This window comes from Festucalex cinctus, chromosome 4 (genome assembly GCF_051991245.1).
Source record: "Festucalex cinctus isolate MCC-2025b chromosome 4, RoL_Fcin_1.0, whole genome shotgun sequence".
Classification (NCBI taxonomy): Eukaryota; Metazoa; Chordata; class Actinopteri; order Syngnathiformes; family Syngnathidae; genus Festucalex; species Festucalex cinctus.
In genome coordinates this window covers 15,589,495-15,614,659 of record NC_135414.1, presented here as the reverse complement: position 1 = coordinate 15,614,659, position 25,165 = coordinate 15,589,495, and the positions used below count along the sequence as shown (strand labels likewise).

Sequence of the window (25,165 nt, the reverse complement as noted above, 5' to 3'; positions counted from 1 at the left end):
TAACATAAAAATAAAAATTGTGAAGCCAAAATTTATAAACAGCAAAAAAAAAAATATTATGGGGAAAAAAGCAATTGAAGCAAACAAGAAAAAAAACTTAACATCATATTAAGCAACAAAAAATATAAAGTAAGACCGTTATCCAACAGTGTTTGGTAATAGGTTAGAAACATGTTCGAAAAGGAGTAGGAGGAAGTATAAACATTAATAAATGAATGATAATAGTCGAAACAAGAATACATGAAAATATCATGTGATGTTTTGGATTTTACACACAAAAACAGACACAAGTGAGCGAAACAAGATCAATGGGTGAAACAATAAGCCTCCAGCCTTTTAGCATGCTAACTGGGAAGTGAGGGCGCCTCCTAGTGACAAGACTGTTATCAACTTGAATTTTCTTTACAAAGAGCACCACTTTGTAAGAAATAACAGCCTTTCAAAACACTGTAGAATGTTGTTGTTGTATCTTTCGGCTTGTTCTCTGAGTGGTTGCCATAGCGAGCCATTTATCATTTCGTTTGGCACCATTCTACGATTCTCTTCTCACTCGCTCCTTTTTAAAATCCTGTTTTGTAATGGGGGACCCACTGGCAAGGTATGGCTGCTCTACTTACACACGGAGGTGTGCACTTCTTGCAACGGTCAAGGGTGAAAAGTAAAATGGCTGCCTCCAGTCAATGGAATTAGTGGAAACAATAGTGACAGTATGAAAGCAAGCCTTTGGGCAAGATGACACTATTCAATACATTATTTTTGAAGCGTGAATGATGAGTATAGTTTTGTATATAAAAATGATGTGCATAAAAAAACAAGTGTAAACAAAGTAGCCAACATTTTCTTGAGCCGTTTCGGATGTATAACCCAAATAGCTTATTCATTTAAATCAGGGGTGGCCAAGTTCGATCCTCGAGAGCCCCTATCCAGCCTGTTTTCCATGTCTCCCTCCTTCAACGCAGCTGAATCTAACGATCAGCTAATCAGCGAGCTTTGCAGAAGCCTGATAACGATCCTGATCATGAATCAGGTGTGTTAGTGGAGAGAAACATGGAAAACAGGCTGGATAGGGGCTCTCGAGGACCGAACTTGGCCACCCCTGATTTAAATGGTCTTGTTTTGTTTGACCCTGCAGGTCTACCACCCTGAGGAAACAAGACGAAATATTTCCCACTGTTCCTCTTGTTGAATTACCCCCCCAGAATGCAGCATTTAAAACAGATGCAAGTATTTCTGTGGGAGGCCTCTGCTGGCAGCCGCTTAATGCGATATGTGCCCGTAAGATGAAGTCACAAACATCGCAACTGTAGTTGACTCCCACTCGCCAGGCAGCACAGAAAGGGCATTATGTGCAGTACCAGCTGGTACCACGGGCTCCTCATCCTCCTCGCGTCTTCATCTGTTGGCGCCCCACAAATCAGGACATGGATCAAAAATGGAAACGCCAACCTGCGATTGTCATCTTGAGGTGCATCATCACCCTCTGCTTTTGTGTGTTTGCTTCCGCTCAAAGACGTAAGTAGCACCTTTATCTCTATGGAGGGCTTCATCTGTTGCTGCAGGAGGATGTCGATCAAGCTGCTGTGACAGAGAGTCAGTGTTTTCAGATTTCGCAGTGCTGCCAATCCTCTTTGGCTTACAGGCATCTGAAAATTCATTAGTCAAACTACAAAAACGGGGAAACCCATAATTGTCGCAAACAGAGTTTTATTGTGGCGACAGTATCTGACCTACATCTTGTTAAAATCGATCAAATGTCCAAGTTTGATTAAGAATAAACACATCATTTGAATCTCTTTCACCCGCTGTCCAAGTCATAACTTTTGATCTTGTACTGCAGTCTGGAAAGCAACAATTACTGTTTATACAACACAATCATATTTGGATGAACGTGAATTTGAATTTGAAACAAATATCATAATAATGACCATTCTTGAACATTTTCAGAGATTCAATATCATTTAGACAAAGTGACAATGATAAACATAGCCATACTTTTTAAACCTTTCCTGTCCTCCACGACTAAGTCTGATTTATCTCCCTGGAGATGGTTTGCCAGGCTTATATGGTCACCTTCCCTCTCTGCCGGCATGTTTGCAGATGTTGCTGCCTTCACGTTTGTCTTATTATTAAAAAGCATGATATTTTGGATTGAGGTCAAGGCACTGACTTGATCAATGAAGAATGTTTACAGCATTTATTTTTTACTTGTTCATGGCTTGTAACCGACACATCTCTCTCTCTCTCTCTCTCTCTCTCTCTCTCTCTCTCTCTCTCTCTCTCTCTCTCTCTCTCTCCCTCTCTCTCTCAACTTTGTTATAATAATACTAACTAACTACCATATATAGTTCACTCAACTTAATCTAAATCAGGGGTGTCCAAACCTTGTCATTTGGGGCCGCATAAATAAAAAGGGAATTATACAAGGGCTACTTTGAAATCTTTGAGTTTATTATTACACACTGAACTCAATAAAACAGGCAATTGTTGTTAATGTTTTATAATTCTTTCTATTGAAAGGTGATAAGTTAAATAGTTAAGGATTTTTCAAGATTTTATGTGTGGTCAACGACCCTGTATCCAACTAGACTGGATCCACCACTGCACTGAAGAGCAGCCGAATCCCATCTCCACATTTAAAACCAATACAAGGGTCAGCTCTACAGAAGCTGACTATTTATAAAACAGTTACTTGGGGATCATTAACGTTCATAAATTGGATTTTGACACGAAGCAGAAAGTGAAAGAAAAGTGGCTAGTTTATTAGTGCAATTTGATTTTCATTAGGGATGTTTTGGCCTTCTATGTTTAAAATTATGCTGTGTCAGATGCAAGGGAATGTAATTTGCTTGTGAAGTGATCAATGTGTGCTTGCATTAGCAATTAAGTGCCTCAATATTGTTATTAGAGATTGTAGGTGGTTTATATGCATTGCTGTTATGTACAAGAGCACAATATTGTGCTTTTTTTTTTTTTTAGTATGAGCTCTTTTTTTTACTATATTGTGATCTTTTGTAAATATCGCCAACACCCCCACAATATCGTGATAATTATCGCATTGTGACCTTCACATCGTGATAATATCGTATCGTGATGTTTGCATATCGTTACATCCCTATTTATTAGTAGTATGTGTTACTATTTTTTTGACAACTTCCTTTCTGACTCTGCCCCACTCACACCCCTTTAAATAAAAACAAAACAAACAAACAAAATAAACAAAATAACTGGCCTTGTAGGTTGTCAAATTTAAACTTTAGTATATAGGCAGGCCGCTGAAAAATGAATGTCGGGTCGCAAATGGCCCCTGGGCCGAAGTTTGGACACCACTGAGCTAAATGAATAATGGCCACAAGGCCTTGATAGTTGCAAGTTTGTTGCTTTTCTGGACAAGATCTGATTTTTTTCGCCACCTGTCTCAGTTTGCACAGTGCCTGCTGGGCCTGTGCCTGTCCCTGAGAACAGCACTGCTGACCTCCAGGTGGTCAAAATAAGTTCTGGCAGTGATGTAACACTGACTGTTGTGGTGAACCCTGAAGAAATGTTTTACCTGAAAGGCAAAGCCCTGATGGTGAGGAAAGAACTGGACTATGAGGTAATTCACTTACAAAATAAATTTACTGAGCGTTACGTTTTGCGTTTGGGATGGGTTGACTTGGGTTAATTTTTTCAATCTGGTTAATTTTGCATTTAGACATACTGTAGACTTAACCAGCACACCAGCGGACAAATAATCATTTCAGATGCAACGTTTATATTATATTGTCAAAAATGGCATGGCACTGTACAAATATATACAGGATAAAATTAAAAGTGAAACAATGCATTTCATGCATTTTCATAATTGGCCAAACAATTCACATACATCATATTACAAATGATGAATGTTTGGTAGGCTTTACCCAACGGAGCAGCTCTGGTGGTGTGGGTACAATGCAGCAGACCAGGCTCCAAATCTGTGAGTACAATATTACCTAATAAACATCAATGTCATACTTAATAAGTTAATCATCATTTTTCTCTACATAAGGTCAATGAGTCTGTCGAAGTATTGGTGGAAAATATAAACGATAACCCCCCAAACTTTGCTCAGACCAACTACATCCTGGACGTAAATGAGGTAAGCTGTGCAGCCATTGGACATGCTACATTCATTGGATGTGATTTGTGAATTTTGGACTTTTGGACTTCCCAGCTGACTCCTGTCAATACCAGTGTTGGACTGATAGAAGCTACTGATGCTGATTCGGAACCACTATTTTATCGTTTAGAGTCTGCCATGGTAAGAATCGAATGAAATTTAATGTGTGGTATCATGTCATGAGAATTGGTGACAGTCACGTGGGCGACTGAGGCACGCAAACCACCTGGTAATGCTTTGGGGGAGAAACTGAACATATAAGGAATTATAAATCAAAATATTTTGTATGTATTTTTTTTAAGCACTATTTAGTAGGGGTGTCAGGTGATTAAAATTTTTAATTGTAATTAATCGCATGGCTTCAATAGTTGACTCACGATTAATCACAAATTTTACATCTGTTCTAAATGTACAATCAAATGCACAAAATTTTCATACTCTTGTTAACATAAAACTGGAAACAATTCTAAAACTAATATAAATGTGGCTGCATCTTTTAGTTATTGTATTATTATACAGTAATTTCATAATAATGAGCTAAAATTAAAAATATGTACTGTACTATAAAAAAAAAAAGTGTGATATTGATTTCTGTTGAGGTAATTATTCTGCCACTAGATGGCATAATTGACAATAATTTGTAAGCGGTAACCCATGTATTCAACAGCCCTTGAACAAGTCCTTCTGCCAAAAAGGGTTCTCTGTGTTGAAATAGTTCTTACAGAACTCTTAGCCTCAAAAGAACCATTGAAGATATCTTTTTTTTTTTTTTTGAAGGTTTTTTTTTCTGGGCTTGAACCCTTTTGGAATCCTTATTTCTAAGCGTGAACACCATAAAACGACCTCGTATAGAGGCTAATATTGAGACGTGCCGGTACGCCGTACCTGCATACTGGCCACTTAAAGCACTGGTTGGTTAGAAACATCAGACATGCAGTTATGATACCAGATGTGGGTAATTATATAATTGAGGCTTTCATAACAGAGTAAATAAAAAAAGTATGACCACATGCTTTTTAATAATAATAATAATAATAATAATAATAATAATAATAATAATAATAATAATAATAATAATAATAATAATAATAATAATAATAATAATAATGACAATAACGATTTAAAAAAGCAACAACAACAAATTGGCCTTTTGCTTTGGACAAAGTTTAACTTTGGGGGCTAATATTATATATCATATTTTTATATCCGATTCCATAGGAATCCGAACCTCTTGAGTCATGACCCCCACCACACATCACTGGAAATCGGTTTGCCAAATTGGCAAATACAGGTAGCGAGCCTTGCGCTGAAAATTAGGTTCCACCAGTATTTGCACCATGGTGCAGATGAAGATGCACTGTATATAAAAATAGAGCACATGGTGTAAGACATTCGTCATCATTTCACACTTTTTTCTGTGGCGTGTCAAATTGATTTAATTTGCTTCTTTCTGAGCACTCCACTCTCACACTTGACAAACAACCAGACAAGCCCCGGTTGACTGAAAAAAATAGACGCTGCTCTATATATGGTATACGGTTATTACTTGGTGCTACTGCTAACTATTTGTTAGTCCACCAGCAGCATGCACACATGCCCCTTTGATAATGACCCAATGTTGTTTTCTCTCTCTGTTAAATTAGGATAAATACTTCCGGCTGGAGAACATCAACACACCCAAATTACTTGTTAAAAGTATTATCGACTACGATGTTGTTCAGAAAATCTCACTGGTATTACACGTACAGGTACAGTGCAGTATCACAGCAATCTTCTTCAGACCAAAAGATGGAAGTCTGATTTTTTGTGACTTTTGTTGTCGAAAACTTTACAGGACACTTTAAGTGGTTCGGCCTCCAATGATCCCTTCTTCACATCCGTGGCCACCATCACGGTGCACATAAAGGACGTCGATAACCGGCCACCCTGGTTTCAACCTTGCTTAAGGACTAATTTAGGGCTTGCCAAGCTGTGTGTGAGCACTGGCTATCGAGGCAAAGTCAATCTGACGGAGAAAGAGGTGAGTCAACACTATCATGATGTACTTTTAACACAGGCCTCCAAATATAAAATGTGCAAAGGTACATTCACACATGCACGCTCACCTATCACCTTGTTTTCACATTCATCTATTGAAGTGGAGGATTTTCTACATATCGTAGTTTAATTTGGTGCAGACCCACGTAGGATTTGTTTACATAGGGCAGGGGTCAACAACCTATCATGTCATTTTAGGCCAAATAAACAACCAAAAATCTGTCTAAACATTTGAAGATTGTGATGAAGGAAGCAGTGTCTGTAGTTAGTCAAACAAAGTGAGGGCCCAAGGGCCCCTAATCTACATCAGCACTCAGATCTGCACCAGAACAGAAAAATATGTAGCATCCAATACATAGAGATTCGCTGTTGGATTTTTTTTTATTTTTATTTTTTTTTTAGTAATGTTTTCATGCTTAGTTTTTCATACAATTTTAGACTTTTCTGCCTTTCTTTCAAATTTTTTACATGTTTTGCAATTTTGTGGACATTTTATGGTAATATGGGGGATTTCTTCTTTTATTTTTGCGCATATTATGCTATTTTTTGAGCATTTTCTTAAATCACTTTTGTGACTTTTCCCCCCCAACTTTGTGTACATTTTATGGTCATTTTTGTGATTTCTTCTCTGTGTTTCAACATTTTCTTTTCTGACTTAAAAAAAAATATATATATATGACTTTTTTTTAAGCAATTTTATGTACATTTTATGGTAATTTTCAGGATTTCTTCTTTTGTTTTTGAACACTTTCTTTTCTGCCTTTTATTTAATCAATTTTATGACTTTTAAGACAATTTATGGTAATTTCCTGCCTTTCTTCTTTTGTTTTTGAACATTTATAGTTACTTTTTGGACATTTTGAAAACATTTTCATCCACTTTTCATCTCTCTTTTTCTGACAACTTAAATTTTTTAGCCTGTAGGCAGTATGTTATTTTGAAATGGCTTGGTCAGAACCATCAAAAAGCCCAAAACAGGTCACAATACTGCCTATATATATATATATATATATATATATATATATATATATATATATATATATATATATATTTCAAAATTATTAATTTATAAAATGAATATTTAATCTAAGAATATAAGAATCAATATGTAAAAAATATCAATTTCGACTAATTGTTTTAGAGATCTACAGTGAGCCACAGGAAAGGGACTAAAGAGCCACATGTGGCTCCAGAGCCACAGGTTGCAGACCCCTGACACAGATATGGCAATTCAAAGAAAGGTTGACTGTAGCATGACATCATGATTTGAATTTACAGGAAGGCGCGCTGGTGTTGGAGCCTGGTCCAGTTTTTGCAAGAGATGGAGACAAGAACAGGAGTGAACAGATTAGCTACCGGATTTTAAGAGGTACTCATTTGCTTAAAGGGTTACTTCACTTATTTAGCCCATTATAGCAATAAAAAGTTAATATTTTGCCTATAATTAATTTGATACTTTCATTATTTTTCACGTACAATTAGTACCTTTTAAAAACACATTTTGCAACTTGCTGTCGACTGAAAATGACATTACAAGGGCTCAGGTAACCAACTACAGCTCACCTGTTTTCTAGGTTTGGTCATGTGACATTCACAAGCTGAGCTGTGATTGGTTACTTGAGCCCTTGTGATGTCATTTTCAGTCGACAGCAAGTTGCAAATTGTGTTTTTAAAGGTACTAATTGTACATAAAAAATAATGAAAATATAAAATTTATTATAGGCAAAATATTAACGTTTGACTGACAAAAATGGCTAAATAAGTAAAGTATCCCTTTCAGATTTTTGACTTATTGATGGATTCTTACTCGACACTGTCTCCTCATGCTTGGAAATGATTCTTGATAGAGATAGACCTACCGATCAGTCTTACCAACATACTAAAGATTCAAGTCCTCAAACCTGCTACCCTTAATGAGCTGGAGAATCTGGGGAAAGTATATCCAGTATGTGTGGATCCATTTTGTTATATGTTCACATTCAGCAATTTCCTCCCACAGTTCATCTTCACTTCTTTTTATGAGTTCCAGCAGTCATAAGCGTGGTGCGAACCAACACTTTCTGTCTTTGTGATTTGTTTAGATTTTAATTTTTTTCCAAAGCAAAATACTAGTTGTGAGGAAAATAGATAGAAGCAAGATGAACACTGCAAATTTTAAACACCCAAGTCTTGATTTCAAGGTTAAACTTAAAGGGCAAAATGTAAAGGTGATTACATGTGATGCATATCCTTTATGAACATGCATGCGTACTTATTTCACACAAGTGTAAAAAGAAGTTAACAGTAGATGTTGAATGTTTCTGTGAGTGTGGATGAAATATTTCAAAATGGTTTTAATTTTCTTGCTGATTGCAGGGAATGAAGGAAATCTATTCCAGATAGATGAGGAAACAGGAAATATCAGCATGACTAAAGCTGCGGATATTGTGGGCCCAATAACACTCACTGTTCTGGTAACACACCATCCCATTGGACATACTGTTCCCCTTCTTGTTATCCAGGGTTATTTTTTTTTTATTATTATTCCCAGGCATCACAAGTGACCAACAGGGATCAGTTTGCTGTGACGCAGGTGACCTTCGATGTGACGAAGAAGAGCAGAAACCCTCCCCAGTTTGAGAAGGAGCGTTACGAGGGCTTTATCTACAGCAACTCTGTACCTGAGAGCATGATTCTCCGGGACCGCAGTAGCAACAGACCCTTTCGGGTTCGAGCACGAGATGACGACTTTGCTGGTGTAAGTACATCACTTCTGGTGGAGGAGAGACTTTTGGGTGGAGAGTTTTGGTTTTAATCGACGATTACGTTCAAGATTATTCGGAAAGACTTAATCGAGTACAAAACAAGGACTCCATTGTTATAGTTCTGTTGCGTTGATGACATCTAGAATTATCGGCTGATTACATTAACGAACTGTTAAAAAGGAAATATGTCTTTTTTTTTTTTTATTTCAATCATCCAATCCATCAAACAAAATTTAACAGTAAAATTAGCTGTTTGTTATGACCAGAGAACGGGCACAACCCAGATGTACTCACTTTGCTGCTCATCCGCCATATGGATCCATCCATCCATCCATTTTCTTGACCGCTTATTCCTCACAAGGGTCGCGGGGCGCCATATGGATGTTCCTTACAAATGTGGCACTGTTTAAAGTGGTTATAAACAGCAGAATTGGCTTTTGGATGTGAAAATAATGATATACAGACCTGTTAAAGAAGTTAAGCCAAACATTTTCTTTCCAATAATGTGGTCTATGTGCTACCACTGGTCGGATTAATATTACATGGTTAGGCAACAAAAGCCACCCGATTTTATCCATCTCAGGAGGTGGCCAGTTTGTCACTTGCTGTTGACTGAAGATGACATCACAGTTACTCATTTGTATGAATAATTGCAAATATAAGTTATCATACATTTTCTGCAATGAATAATTGCTTCTGCTTGCAATGAAGAATGCTTTGCTCTGCTCCACACTCACATTCACATAGCCTAGCTATATGTTATCTTACCAGAAAATGACTCAAGAAGCACAAGAACCGGAACATCTAACGTTGCAGAATGGTTAGAGCCAGTCTGCTGAGGCCGCCCGTTTTCTGTTAGGAAATGATTGCAAACTTGACCACACGTACTCAGCAATCTTCCACTCACATGCACACACATATAGACAAACAAGTACACTGTGTTCCAACTATGTTTTGCATTTGCATTATTAGGGTTAGGACATCTATGTAACTAGGGGCGTAGAAACCAAATAAAAAGAGAGGGTGAGGAGGGGATTTTTTTCAGAGAGTGCAGTAGTGAATTGTATTAGTTCAGGTTCGCCCAATTCCGGTCCTCAAGGGCCACAGTCCTGCAGGTTTTCCATTTTTCCGCCTACCAACACACCTGATACTAATGATAAGGATCGTTATCAGGCACGCTGATGAGCTCATTATATGAATCAGGTGTGTTGGTAGGCGGAAAAATGGAAAACCTGCAGGACTGCGGCCCTCAATTGGGCAACCATGCATTAGTCAGTTCCTCTCCTCTCTCTTCTCGAGCTTTGAACTGAGTCTCTACTCTCCTTTTTGTTGTGTTTAAACATATTGTAAAGAAATTCCCTTTTCAAATGGCCTCCTTTATTTCAGGGTGTGAATCCGGATGTAAAATATGAGGTTCAGTACAGCAGTTATGTCAACGTGACCTCAGATGGTTTTGTGATTCTGAAGAGAGTCGTCAAGACGGAGTCATTTGCTTTACAGGTGAATATCCTGTTCACAAGCGCAGCAACATTACATGCGAAAATAATTTGACGTCACTTCTAAGCTGTTCATGAGTTTATTTCCACTTCAAATCAGCTTAGAGCAGTGGACTCAACTACGGGAGAGTTTGGTACAGCTGCCTTGTCTGTTCAGGTTATACCTGGTAGGAACATCATCATACACACTACACTGTATATCATTTAATTTACAATTATATAAGAACGGGACTGTAGTAAGTATTCACACACCCTCATATATCATGTAGCCTTGTGCTATTGTGTGAAACTAGGCTTAGCCAATATGCTGATGCACTTGTATTGATTTTGGCATTCAAAATAATGAAGTCTAAATAATTCGTGATTACACAGTATGTATACACAGACTGTAATTACACAATGTAAGTAGCATGATCTCTGCAGCTGATGCCATGCCGTCCCCTTCCAACGTTGGCTACCGTGCGGGTGACATGGCGCTCCTCGGGCTGGTCATGGCGGCTTTGCTGGTGCTCTGCCTCATTGTGATTGGCTTCTTGATTTCCCGCTTGTGGAAGGGCAACTCCAGTGTGGACAAAATATGTGAGGTCAGTGTGGTGTGAGCTGTAAAACCTCATGTAAAATGACAACATGCACTTCTATGATCATATTTTGTTTAGTTCATGTTTTTGGAATTTGGAAAAATGGCACATCTGTCATGTTCTAGGTCAGAAAACTGCAAACGTTGCTGTCAAAAGAGCCATTTTAGGCCAAATAAATAACAGAAAATCAGTCTGGAGCCGCAAAACATTTGAAGATTGTGATGAAGAAAACAGTTTGTTAGTGATACTCTAATGTACTAAGGGCCCAACAGCTAATTAGAGCTGCAATACAACACAAAAATAGGAGAGCAGCATCAAATACGCAGACATTCATTTTCTTCTACCTTTCCTCTTTTGTTTTTTTGGATTTTATTATTATTGTTATTATCATTATTATTATTATTAATTAATTTTTCATACATTTCAGACTTTTCTGCCTTTCTGTCAAATGTATTACATTATTGGCAATTTTATGGACATATGGTAATTTTCTGGATTTTGGACATTTTTCTGCCTTTTTTGCTATCTTTTTTTTTTTTTTTTGACATTTTTGACAATTTTGTGGACATTTTCTGGTAATTTTCTGCATTTCTTCTCTTGCTTTGGATATTTTATAAGTGCTTTTTAAATTTATATTATATATATTAATATTCCGATGACCTTTTATGGTAATTTGGTAATTTTCTGCTTTTCATCTTTAGTATTTTAACATTTGAACTTTACTGCTTTAACCCCGCCCTACCGCCACCGCCACCAATTTTGACCTTTTTTTATGGGGTGGAGGGTGAGGGGGTGCAATTTCATCTCCTTTTCCTCTTCGGACATTTTTAGGTAATTTTAAAAACGTTCATCTCAATTTCTGACAACTTAAAAATGTGGACTATGACATGTTTTGAACACTTAACCATTTTTTTTTTCTTTTATCTAAATCGTAAAGACTATTATAGGCTACATATAATATTATTAGGCTCCATGACGGAGAAGGTGGCTCACATGGTTTACATCACAGTTTCTATACAGAGGAGATTTAAAGTCGACACACCCCTGCTCAAACACTACCATTTTTTTTTTGTCATATTAAAAAATGACACCCAGACAAATAATTTCTAAGCTTTTTATTTTAACATAGTCACATCCCAGTTAAAAGTACCGCAGACTAACAGCAAATACGCCTCCTCAAAACAGAACATTTGGAACATCATTTGTGAGACAAAATAAAATAAAATAAAATAAAGAAAAAGCCAGTTGCTCCTGAAAAACATTTTACAGGTATTTGTGTTCATGTTAGAAGACCACAATCGATAACATTTTTAATATTAAGCATGTCATTTGTTTTTATATAAATAAAGACGACTTGACTTGACTCATAAAAACAGAAAAGGGAAGTATTGACCAACTGATTGTATGACTTTGTTCCTAAATTAATTCTGCCATGTTGGCCAGATGTTCCATTTTTTTCCCCTCAACATTTTGCTGCCCAATTATGAAACTTCCATACACTGACATTCATACTATGTGACAAAACACAGAGGTGTCTTGAAGGAGTACTATTTATCAAGAGCCACTCTCATGGATTCTGTGGTAAAACATGGTAACATGATGAAATTCTGTTATAAGCCCAGTCCTGACTTTCTAGTCTCTCATCTGCTTCTAGTGCTTGGACTGCCTGAAGTCTGAGCAGCCAAATCGGGGCCACAGAGACTCCCTGCAATACACCAACGACGGCTTCCAGAATGAGCCCGACGGAAGCCGTGGCCGCTGGAAGAACGCCATTCCCAGACGGAGCACCTTCCCCGGGGGGAGAGTCATGCCTCTGGGGAGACGCAACCGCCACTGCGCCTCCTGTGGTGTCTTTACTAACCACGCCCCCAAAGGGAGTCCCTCGCTAAGACCCTCCAGGAGAGGAAGAGGAGATGGAGATGATTACAGCTCGAGGTCCGCCCTGGCCAAGCAAAGGAGGAAGGAGGGGCAGAAGACCGTGTGGTTCAAGGAGATTGAGGACTCCTCAGACATCGAGGTGGAGATTATCCCGGACACTGTGGGCAGGGTGGAGGAGGAGACGCAGGAGCAGCTGGAAGGGGAGTTGGTGATGGAGGGAATAGTCAAAGACCCTGCTGCCCCATGCACAGAATCTGATGATGGGCAGCAAAGCCACAGCACGGAGCACGGATCTGAGCAGGACCTTGGTACTGCTACCTCAGAAACGGAGGAGGAGAACAAGCAGGGCGGCTGACAGGATGTCCGGCTCAAGGCAGTGTCACTTTTGGACACTCCCTGTAGCCAACGTCTGAACAGTCCAGTCCATAGAGACTCAACATTTGGATACCTGCAAAAAGTTTGAATGACAAATTCTACCATCCTTACTACTGTGAGTTTCATAGAATTTTGTGTTCACAATAATAATTATAGATTGGTAAAATGTTGATTTTATTACCACAAGTTGACAAAATACCATTGATTCTTATGATGACTGCTCAAGATGACACTAAAGCAAAGCAGCGCAAAAGGTCAGTCTTAATTGCAGTTGGAGAACTTTTAACATTTGCCAAGTGAACTAAACTGAAATTTTTGCCATCATGGAGCAAAAAGAAAAAGACAATCAGAAGAGTTTTAATTCAAGCGGGGTGTAAAAGCCTTTCCTAAAATACATGCAGTTTTAGAGAGTACTGTTGCTGTATCACAAATATTTGAAAATGTGCATGATTACAGTTTTTGTTTGATGTTAATATGGCGATTTTATGATACAAATGATGTGATTAAGATCACACACCTAAATGAAGTTTTAACAGGGAGCTAGAGTGGGATAAACCTGCTAAGTCTAACATTATTTAAATATATCATACAAATAGACACCAGTAATGGACATTGGTTTGGTCAGAGAGAGGGACTCCTGCCTGTTTTCCATATCTCTCCCCTCCAACACAGCTGACTCAAATGATCAGCAAGATCTGTAGAAGCCTGGTAACGATCTTGTTCATCCAACAGGTGTGCTGATGGAGGCAGACATGGAAAACAGGCAAGTCAGTGACTCTAGAGGACCAGGGTTCCCTACCACTGGCTTAGGGGAACAATATTTAAATTCTGAATAGACATTTGCTAATCCACAGTTCAACAGAAAGATGCCTTGTTTCCTATGGACTCAAATTCACAAATATATTCTAGTGTCATGTGTCAACAGAAACACACCAACAAAGGACATATTGTATTTATATTGCATGTTTGTGTTATTAAATGTCCAGTAACTTTAAAATGGCAGAAATCGAACCACAGTTATTAAATACTATAGAAGCAAAATAATTGTAGGCTTCATTAAAAATAACAAATAAAATGGTAAATGACTGAACTTATATAGTGCTTGGGATGCTTCACTCATTTACCATTTTCAACAGTAAAAACGTATTGTCTATAATTAATTTCATATTTTGCCACCTGTGGACAACTGTAATGACGTGCTTTGGTAACAAACAATCACAGTTCACCTGTTTTCTGGGTTTTGTCATGTGACGTTCAAAAGCTGAGGAGCCTTGAGTCGATGTCATTTTCAGACAGTCGGCAGCAAGTGTCCAAATATGTTTTTAAAAGTTAGTCATTGTACATGAAAAATAATAAAAACTTGTTTTACTGCTGAAAATGGCTATAAATAAAAAAGTGAAAGTATTCCTTTAAGAAAATATGTTGTCTACTAATCCCAGTGCCTCACATTTTGTACATTTTAATTCTCATGAGTAAAAGTTGTCTCTCTGAGGATATGAATAAAAAGATGGCTGGCATTGTTGTTTAAGAATAAAATACACACTCTTCTTAAATAAATAAATAAAAAATCACCATGGTCCAAATAGTTTTGAGGTTTGATATTCTTAATTCATCAACATGCTCCAATTAGCTACAAGCTAGTTAGCTTTGTTATATCACGTAAATCTTCCCATTTTACAATCCAATTGAACACTTTATAGCTCAACAAGACTACTTGCAAGCTTAGAAATGATTGTCATATCAAGAATTGTACTGTACACTCAGGACAATTTTATTTAGGAATCAAGGACAATCACAATAAGATACTTCCCAAAGTCAGTAGTAGAGTCACCTTCCTTTAAAATCCCATTCAATTAAGATTATAGTTTAAAACAAGTCCCTGATGGAAATGAAAACCAGCTGACATGCCCACTTCCTTATTCAGCATGCACGCATCACGTCGAAAAACAGTCAAATCTTCAACTTTGTCAGCTCTACACAAAATCTATTGCTAAATAGTGTTTGATTGCAAAGCAACAAAAGTTGCGCAGCACAGATAAATACCTGTGAATTGTTAGCATTGTACCGCCATGTTTGTATTATATTACTTTCTTCTCATTTGGATTTGGCAAAGCCAACCCTGTTGTTGTCTCGATCAAAGACGGTGTAGTACTGGCCGATGAAGACGTCTCCCAGAATCCACAGGGGGCCTGCTGGGGGAGGGATGTCCAGACCCATAAAGCCACTCAGACAAATGGTCTTTCCACCTTGGCTCTCCTGCAATTTAGAAAAATTACACAGTCAGGCTGTGCTGCTGTTTTGGTATTTTAAAAATGAATATGCCAGAATTTCAAAGTTGGCAGAGAGCTTATAACAGGAACGGGAAAAACAAAACAAGTGTAATCTCTCTGATAACAAAGCTGCCCCCTCATGACTTGGTCAAATGAAACAAGGCTGCAACTGTTTGATTTTTTTTTTTTTTTGGTGACGTAAGGCTTATTATTCACAGAGTTGCATTGTTATTTATCATTCAGCAGTAGAGGCAATCTCTGTCTCCCCCTGCTGGAGAACAATGGCACATTCTCACCTTGAGTACATACTGGTCACCAGTCAGCTGGTACGCCTTGCCGCCCACATTGAAAGTGATGACAGGCAGTGTCGGAATCTTATCACAGTTGACCATGTACTGAAACACAAATGGGAAAGACGTTACATATTTCATACATAAAACAGCTTATGAAAATAAAGATTATTATTATTATTAATTTTTCATACATTTCAGACTTCTCTGCCAAATTTGTATTATTATTATTATTAGGGGTAGGGCTGTGCAATTAATCGAAATTCAATTACGATTTCAATTATTACACTCTACAGTTACAAAATCAGCATAATCGTGCAAATATAAATTATTATTAATTTTTGAGTTGTTCAAATGTATATTTGCACCTTTTTTAAATTTTTAAATAATTTAATACATTTTGTTTCATCCAAAAGGAACTTAACACTAATTTATAGTGTTTCAAATTATTTTATCTTAATATTTTTTTTTTATTTATTATAATAAATTTATTATTATTATACATTTATTTTTTGTTTTTTGTTGTTTTTTTTTCAGTGCACATGCTGCACTCCAACTTCAAGTTTTTGCCAACATGAATAAATAAATAAATAAATATTATTATAAATATATAATATTATAATTTGTTTGGTCCAAAAGGAACTTCCACAATTATTGTATTTCTATTTTTTTTTAATTAGTCTTAATATATTTAAATGCTTAAACATTTGTATAAAAAAAAAAAAAAAAAGAAGAAAAAAAAAATCGTTTGAATAATCCTGATTTCAGTTATTGCCAAAATAATTGTGATTATTATTTTTTTCCATAATCGACCAGCCCGGTGTCAAAATTAGTTTGTTAATTTCAGGTTACTTTAACGCCACTAATTTTTTGAACGCGCTATTAATGACCGTGCGTTAACTATTGAAGTCATGTGATTAATCACCATTAAAAATCTTAATCGCCTGACACCCCTAAATATTATACAACATTGGCAATTACATTTTATATTCCAAAGCTAACTGGCATTCATCACTCAGTGTTCAGAATATGCCCGGGATGGATGCGAAAAATGAACAGCCTAGTTAGGCCTGAGGTTGAATCTCACCTCTCCCTGGATGAGCGGAGTTGCTCCAATGGCTTTCTGCAGAGCTCTGACCTCTGCAGCCGGGCCCGTGATCAGAGACGTGCCGGTGTCCACGATGGCTTCACAGCCGCCTTTGCATAAACTCAGCTGGCCGCCCACTTGCAACCTGAAATGCACACATCGCACCCAATCGTCTTCTGAACTCACATTCAATGCAATGGACAATTTAGTCTTCAATGAAGTTGATGCGGGAAAAGGACAAGAAAGAGTGCCTTGGGGGATATGCCACAATAAATAAATAAATACTTTACTCAGTGAGATATGGAAATGTCACAGCAGATATAAACCAACCACGTTGTAATACATCATGTACTGAAAACATTTTTGTAGCATTGTGAAAACAGGATTTCTCCTCTGAGAACTCACGAGTCCATGCGGATTTGCCAATAGGCTTGGCGGGTGATGTTGACATAGCTAAATTCGCCAGTGTAGTATTTGGGATCCGTTCCTCCCAGCATCAGCTCGCCACCTGGCTCAGTGTCAGGGTTCCTAAAGCAGAGTAAGATGGAGAAAAACTCTCATTGCTTCTGGGCCTCGCAGTCATTAGTATAAGTCAATATCTACAAAAAGGATTATATCACACATAACTCGACAGACTTGATGGTTATCTGGCTGTGAACAAGACTTGAGGCGGAGTCAAGAAAAGTTACGCCATTTCCACATGAAAACTGACATTGTGTTTTTCTCTGCCACACAAACATACATTCAATCTAACTGAACGTCTCTGGAGAGAGATGATTTTTTTTTTTTAATTTTTGTACACTTTTAGGGTTTTGAGGCGACCACCTCCACCGAATTTGCTCCCCACCTCCAGCCTGAGCCACTGATATTGCGCAACACAGCGCTCCAGCTGTGTTAATTGAGCTCGGCGGGAACGCATTTTTTTTTTTAACGTTAATGTATCGAAGGAGAAACAGATCATTGAGCCCATTTCCTGGTTACGCAATAGTGTTTTACAACAACGCTGAACTATATTCAATATGTACTAGTGGATGAATTTTTAATTGTAGTTTAAAAAAAATGGCAAAAATGAATGTCAACTTTGCATTCATATAATTGCTAATTTCTAGTCACAGATCGTAAAATGGCTTCAGGAGGGCGACCCATTATGGTAACGGGCACCGCTGGGAGTACAGATAACGACCAATCATGGGTCAGTTTGCTTGACCAAACCTATATATCGCCTCAAAAAAAATAATAAAGTTATCAAATTCATTATGGACAAAATATGAACTTTTTACTGCTGAAAATGGCTAAATGAGTAAAGCATTTTTCCTTGAATACTGTTTATTAACCAGTGATTGGTGTTTATTTCGTACTTCGTATAGTAATTAAAAAAGGGGGAAAGATGTTCTACTATGTTACCGGTTCGGTCATTGTTTTCCAAAGTAAATGTTTGCAAATATCTTATTTTGATTAAACACAGAAGATTCATAAAGGACTACATAAATCAGTGAACAATTATTGTTGGTATGCTGAGATCAGAGGATTTGGATAACTTTAAATTCAATAATGGCTCCAAACAATGACTCGATTATAAAAAAATAGTTGTTGATTATTTTGATATCGATTCAGTATGTTCCTTACCTGTTCAGGTAGAAGGAGAACACATTCTGCTCAACCTTCTTCTGGCTCATCATGTTATCAAAGACCGGAGCCACGGCATCCACAGAGATGCGTGGATAGGCCATGCCGAGGATTCCGTCAAACTTGGCAGCAATAAAAGTCAACCCAGGCTGCTTGATCGCTTCCCCGAAGAGCTGATTCTCCACAGAAAGGTCTCCAATCTACAAAATGGAGTGAGCGTACAAGCTCAAGAGTTTGGTTTGTCTTCATTTGAAAGATCATTTAACTCGATCACACTTACGGTGCACGTGTCCTGACTGAGGTAGCCCGACAAACTGCCACTTCCGTACTGGATTGCAAAGGAAGTGCCATTCTTCACATATGTGCTGGACTTGGCGGAGTTATATTTGTGATGAAGCCCTGAAAACAACAACAACACAAATTTCAGTCAATTAATGTGTTGCTATAGCCTGACTTACAAGACTGCTATTTTATAATACCAAAAAAAAAAGACTTACAGCAAGCGATGTCAAGAAGGGAGCAGTGGATGGAGGGAACCCACAAGTTAGAGGAACCAGTGTCAAAGACCACAGTGAAGGGTTGAGGGGGGGTGCCCAGGCCAATCTCACCATAATACTGGGCCTGGTGACAACATACGAGTTATTAACTCTTTGACCTCCAAAAACGTTTAATAACGATCAGTAAAATCGCAACGTATGCAACCATAAACGTTAAATGACGTCAACTACGTTTTTTTATTTTATTTATTTTTCTCAGTGCAACGTCTATGTCCAGTGCTGCCTGGTCAATGGGTTGTGGAATCAAAAACACTAACTATGGCCAGCAGACGGGAGGCATTGCATCTCTTTTCGTGAACGATCAAAGCCTTGTCATATCAATTTTTTTTTATTTTATTTTTTTATTTTTTATAACGTGTGGCAATAAGAGAGTTAAAGAATCATTTTAGAAGATTGCAATGATGCATGATGAACTGCTCAAAACTGCAATCATTGTGGAGCTAATCAGCGAAAAATGTACTTTGAAAGATTAGCAACTAATCCAACAGTAGATGTAGGTCAGTCTCTTCTATTTTTATCAGTAATATGAGACTGTTGTGTAGGGCCTGGCATCTACAACTGTTAACAGTCCAAGTCAAGTCCAATCAGACAGCGATTTCTCTTCAAACTCCTTCACTGACACAAATGGTTGTTTCACGTGAGCAAAAGACAGTTATTTCAAAATGCTATTGCAAAATACCCATTTTTATGTCAACTAAAGAAAAGAATTTGAAGTTCCTCTTTCTATATTCATTAGTTCACACTCACAGATCTCAAATTTGAGGGTTATTCTCTTCTTTTGTCAGCATACTGTGAGGTCATGACTTTGGACACTAAATGATTTGAAGTCTTCAAAGGCAATCAGAATGGGACTTGAAACCCAAAATCATGTTCGTGCATTGCATACAGTCAATTGTGACTGTGCATTCAAACCACTCTCTCTCTTTTTAACAACACTGGTACAAGTATTGGGAAATGTGAAGAAATCAGAACAAAAAAAAACAAACCTCAGAAGCAGCTGATTGTCAAATTGTGACACATATAAAGCAAGACAGCATGTGCGTGATCACGCTTCCCCTTTCTGTCTTAATAACACATTCACCCATTTATGACTTACAGATGTACTGGCAGAACCTAAAAGTCAAGATAATAATTCTATAGGTATGGCTTGGAAGATTTTCAGAAAAAGGAGCCACCACAAAAAGAGGAATCTTTGTTGTGTTGCTCCCTAACACTTTCATGTTAACACTCAAACCCTATATTTGAGAAAACGTGTTTGTGAGAGGGAGCCCTACATCAAGGTAGTTCTTTAGGGTCTCAGGAGTGGGTTCTCTGCTTGAGAAAAAGCCAAAGTTGTACTTGAGGGAGTGCTTGTTGGCCACGAGCTCCTCTGGTTTTCTCCCTGAGTCGGTCAACTCACGCCTGATGGAGCGGAATTTCTTCAAGGGAATTCTGCATCAGAGGGCAAGAAAATGGTTCACTTTGTAGTCTGGTGACAAAACGTCCAAAAATGTGAACAACAATGCATCCAGTTGTGAAAGCAGGCTCTACAGTTAGTAAATACACCTTCCAAGGCTGGTCGTAAAGTTATAACCTACTGACCTGTAACACTTATCTCCACATACTACATACTACAAAAGAATGCAAACCAGGAAGTCTGACGATGGCACATTACATTTCGAGATCCCTGTGTTGTCACAAAGGGCTACATGTACTAATTTGGATTTCATTGTTTTATATTTATGGTTAAGAAGTGACATATACACAATGTGACTTTAGCTTTGTATACTTAGTTTCTTTAAAAATAAATAAATAAATAACGCTGATATAGCTAATCGTGTAAAGAGAAAATAAAATTTTGACAAGATGATCAATGAGTGTATGTAGAGATCCCCCACGTACACACAAAATACCACCTCTGAATCAATACAGATTATAACTAGCCAACGTGAGCTCTTTGACTGGAAGAGCAGAGCCACTTTAATCCATACTTCCTTCATCCATTCTCAACCATCTTCTACAGACAAAAAAAACCAAAACGTTATAATGTAATGCGTAGATTGTAGTACATGCCTATTTGTAGCTTGTGCGTTTCAAAGAAACATTGCTAACATGGCTAACTCTGATGACTTTGAATTTACTGTGGGCGTGTTTACAAAAAGAAAAAAGAAAGAAAAACTTGTTTGTTTTTTCGTTTTATTTTCTTACCTAACAATCGCGTCGCTCGCCAGGGCTAACGCCGACAAAAGAAATAGATAAAAACTCTTCATCGTAATAGTTGGAAAGCTTCGAAGCGGCAGATTCAACAATGACTGAGCGATTTGACGCTTTGTGAGAAACAAACCACTTTTATCAGCTGACCGAGTCATGTGAGGCTGATGCTGCGTTTGCGTGACCCGTGATAATGGGAACATCCTCAACTCAATCGCAAACTAAAAGATAGCAGCGATACGATACAGGACAGGGGCCCAGGGTACACTGTACTCTTGAAAATCATTGACGCAATCAGCAATATGAAATTATGTCGTAAAGCCAACAATCGCAAACTTGGCATGAGCAAACTCTGCTAGACTTATGCTGTGGAAAAAAATTATCAGCATCAGGGTTTTGTGATTTGACATTTTCTTACCATTGTATTTATTAATTTACATTTTATTAATTTACACTACGCGGGCTGAGGGATGATTGAAGGAACGGCAGCTCATCAAGTCTAAAAAAAAGAAGGTAATTCATGATTTAAAATATATTTTTATTTTCCTGTAATTATAAATATATTTTTGCGAAAATAAATATTAAAAATAAGCTTTTTCAAACTTTATTGAACAATCTTAATTCACAATAAAACATTAGGTAAAAAAAAAAAAAAAACTTTTAACACAAATGAACATTAAACATAACGCTAGGGGAATAACTAAATATGCATTCAAATAAAGCTATACAAATATGTTAACACAAGCAGAAATAGTCGTTATTGCTGTTTTTTCATAGAATGTCTAATTGACAAAATATAAAACTTTATTAAAAAATAAGCTCGGTGTGACCATTTTGACATGAATGACGTATAATTTCCGCTGATACTGTTCTTGGCACGCGTACAGATTAACTGTTTTGGAAAGATGTACTGTTTGGTCTGACTTTAAAAGACGTAAATTAAAACACAAGGAAATTAATATGATTAATCTTACCATTCTTATGGCTAAGTTTTACATCCATAATTTTTACATAGGAAAACTTATTTTGTTGCTTTCCATTTGTTAAATCAAACAGTGCATCGAGCGCATTAAATATTCTCGTAACCAAAAGGCTATTAACACCTACAATTTATGTAAACATTTGAGTATTTTCTTGTAAACTTCACCCCCTGGCATTTTATTTTACTTTATGTTTCTCGTTTGTTATGTATAGTCAACTATTGTTTCAATCATTGATCTGTAATCGTTAAGAATGGATATTGTTGTATTATTGAGTGTTGCAATAATAATGAAAAAAATACATAAAGTCTACAAGTATTAAAAAAACAAAAACAAAAACAAAAGAAAACAGAAGAAAACAAAAAAAACCATCTACAGATCTGTGATTGGCTGGCAACCAGTTCAGGTTGTATCCCGCCTACTGCCCAAAATCAGCTGAGATAGGTTCCAGCACCCCCCGCGATCCTTGTGAGGAGAATGCGGAAAAGAAAATGGATGGATTGATGGAATTGTCTACAGATTAATAAGTGGGACGCTGCCTTTCTTCCACTCTATACTCCAGTCCGCTAGAGGGGGTAATGCACAGGGGTTAGTTTGCCAACCGACGGGGAAAATAAAGAAATAAATCCAAAAGTAGAAGAAGAAGAAGAGGAAGAGGAAGAAGAAGTCACCGTTTCCTGCTATTGTTACCCAACCCGATCTCCATCCCTTCCCGATTTGCAGACGCAGTTATGGAGCATACTTGTACACACACACGCCTGGGATAAAGCCTCTGTAAGGGCGCTTGCGTTCAACATGAAAGACTTTGAGTATTACAAAAGCCTGCTCAAATACATGGCTAGCGGTGAATTTGCCGCAAATGTATCCCAAAATGATCGCGCCCAAATGCGCCGTGCCATCTCAAAGTTTGTAATTAAAGGTAACTATGTAAACATTGTATTTTGGCTAAATAGTCTGGCAAGTTTGTTGTTCACTCGTTTTGAACTTTCTAGACGGCAGGTTGTTCTACACGGGACCGAATAAACGCTACATGCGGCTTGTGGTACTGAAAGAAGAGGAGAAACAACGCGTCCTCGCAGAGTGCCACGATAACCCGGGGACGGGCAATCACTGCGGAATGAGATCTACGCGAAACCGAGCCGTTGCTGGTTACTACTGGGGAACTCTAAATGACGATGTGATCCAATGGGTAAGCCGTGGGTGCTCTCGCAAGATGAATTCTCGCGATATTTGTGAGTTGCTGAGAACTTACTTGTCAGGTCAAGTCATCTTTATTTATACAGCGCTTTCAAACAGCCTTAGCTGTCACAAAGCGCAATATCTTATCTGGCTATTGTCAGGTTAACGGCGCATACCTGCTGTTAAAACATTGGTGCCTTGAGATACATATTTAATTCTTTCTTGACCACACTTGTAACTCAAAGTATCTCAAATCCATCCATCCATCCATCCATTTTCTTGACCGCTTATTCCTCACTAGGGTCGCGGGGGGTGCTGGCGCCTATCTCAGCTGGCTCTGGGCAGTAGGCGGGGGACACCCTGGACTGGTTGCCAGCCAATCGCAGGGCACACAGAGACGAACAACCATTCACGCACAGAAGCACACCTAGGGACAATTCGGAGCACCCAATTAACCTGCCATGCATGTCTTTGGAATGTGGGAGGAGACCGGAGTACCCGGAGAAGACCCACGCGGGCACGGGGAGAACATGCAAACTCCACCCAGGAAGGCCGGAGTCTGGACTCGAACCGGAGACCTCAGAACTGGGAGGCGGACGTGCCAACCACTCCCCCACCGTGCCGCCCGTATCTCAAATCATCTTTCACAATGAATGAGGCATGGTATTAATCTGTCCCCCCAAAATGTTGTGTGCTCTTTTTTAAAGAACAAAATATCACTCTGTGGTAAAGCCTACTGTATGAAAAAGGCAATTACATCTATAAATAGCCAGGATTATAAAGAATCGATCCATTTTTGTAACCCATTCAACACATATTTGCTGCTTATTCTGTTGTGCATGTCGTGGCCGCCTGTGGGCAGTATTACTCAAATATTCACCTTCCTAAAAAAAATGGCCTTAGTCCCTTTTTTTTTTCTTCAGAAAACGTGCAAAAACTGAACCAGATACTGATATATTTACATTTAAACAATGGGTTTTGAATGTGGTCAGCTTCCTGAGGACATTTTTTGGTGAAAATACGACTTAGATCATGATTTTAAGAGTATGATGATATACAATACATGGATACAGAGGAGGCATCAGAATTCCTCAGCATTAATATGAGTAGTTCTTTGCAGAGGATAAATAATATACGACTGTGTGGACATATTGTCATAATCAAGTTATTTCTGTGACCACTGTGTTTTCTTTCATTAACAGAGAGGTACCAACAATTTTGACCATTAGTGTTTATTCTCTTTCCTCTGTGGAAACCTTGACAGTTGCTGGAGATTAGTTGGGGACCTTTTCTGCCTGTCTTGCTGTTAACTACTCTGCATCTCTTCCAGTGCTGCCTGGCAACATGCAACACAAAGTGGTACTATGATAAAAGTGTGCAACTCTAAATTCGGACTTTCCAATTAGAAAAAACAACAACAACAACAACAACAATCACTTCAAAGTGTGGGATATACTGTAGTGGGGTCACAAAAGATGAACTGTGGTACAGCAGGGATTCACTGTACAGTACAGGGGGTCCTCACAGTAGTCTGAGTATGATATTTTGAGGTTGCAAAAGGCGTGCGAGTTATCTGTGATCGTCTACAAAGACAAGAAAGAAAAAAAACTGGCTCAAACTATTTTTAGTGCAGGTGCATAAGGTTTCATAATGAAAATAATCATAAAAACACACATCTTTATCTCTTCTCTTAGGTGAGCCATTGTCAGCGATGCAACTCGAATGTCTCCCAGAAGAAAA

At 38.0% G+C, this 25,165-nt stretch overlaps 2 protein-coding genes across 2 annotated transcripts; one reads left to right on the top strand and one right to left on the bottom strand.

Annotated features, from left to right (window-relative positions):
- Window positions 1–1,363: 1,363 nt before the first annotated feature.
- Window positions 1,364–13,740, top strand: cdhr5a (cadherin-related family member 5a). Its single transcript, XM_077519207.1, has 14 exons — window positions 1,364–1,512; window positions 3,420–3,592; window positions 3,893–3,955; window positions 4,028–4,117; window positions 4,193–4,279; window positions 5,782–5,886; window positions 5,973–6,158; window positions 7,454–7,544; window positions 8,531–8,628; window positions 8,706–8,912; window positions 10,306–10,419; window positions 10,516–10,582; window positions 10,839–10,999; window positions 12,648–13,740. The coding sequence occupies exons 1-14, from the start codon at window positions 1,422–1,424 to the stop codon at window positions 13,224–13,226; spliced, it is 2,112 nt and encodes a 703-aa protein (XP_077375333.1). The 5' UTR covers window positions 1,364–1,421; the 3' UTR covers window positions 13,227–13,740.
- A 1,253-nt stretch (window positions 13,741–14,993) lies between these two features.
- Window positions 14,994–21,432, bottom strand: ctsd (cathepsin D). Its single transcript, XM_077519208.1, has 9 exons — window positions 21,264–21,432; window positions 20,351–20,507; window positions 19,017–19,140; window positions 18,800–18,918; window positions 18,520–18,719; window positions 17,299–17,421; window positions 16,894–17,038; window positions 15,813–15,911; window positions 14,994–15,502 (listed from the first exon to the last, which is right to left on the bottom strand). Exons 1-9 carry the CDS (start codon window positions 21,422–21,424, stop codon window positions 15,341–15,343), a joined length of 1,290 nt encoding a protein of 429 aa, XP_077375334.1. The 5' UTR covers window positions 21,425–21,432; the 3' UTR covers window positions 14,994–15,340.
- Window positions 21,433–25,165: the final 3,733 nt, after the last annotated feature.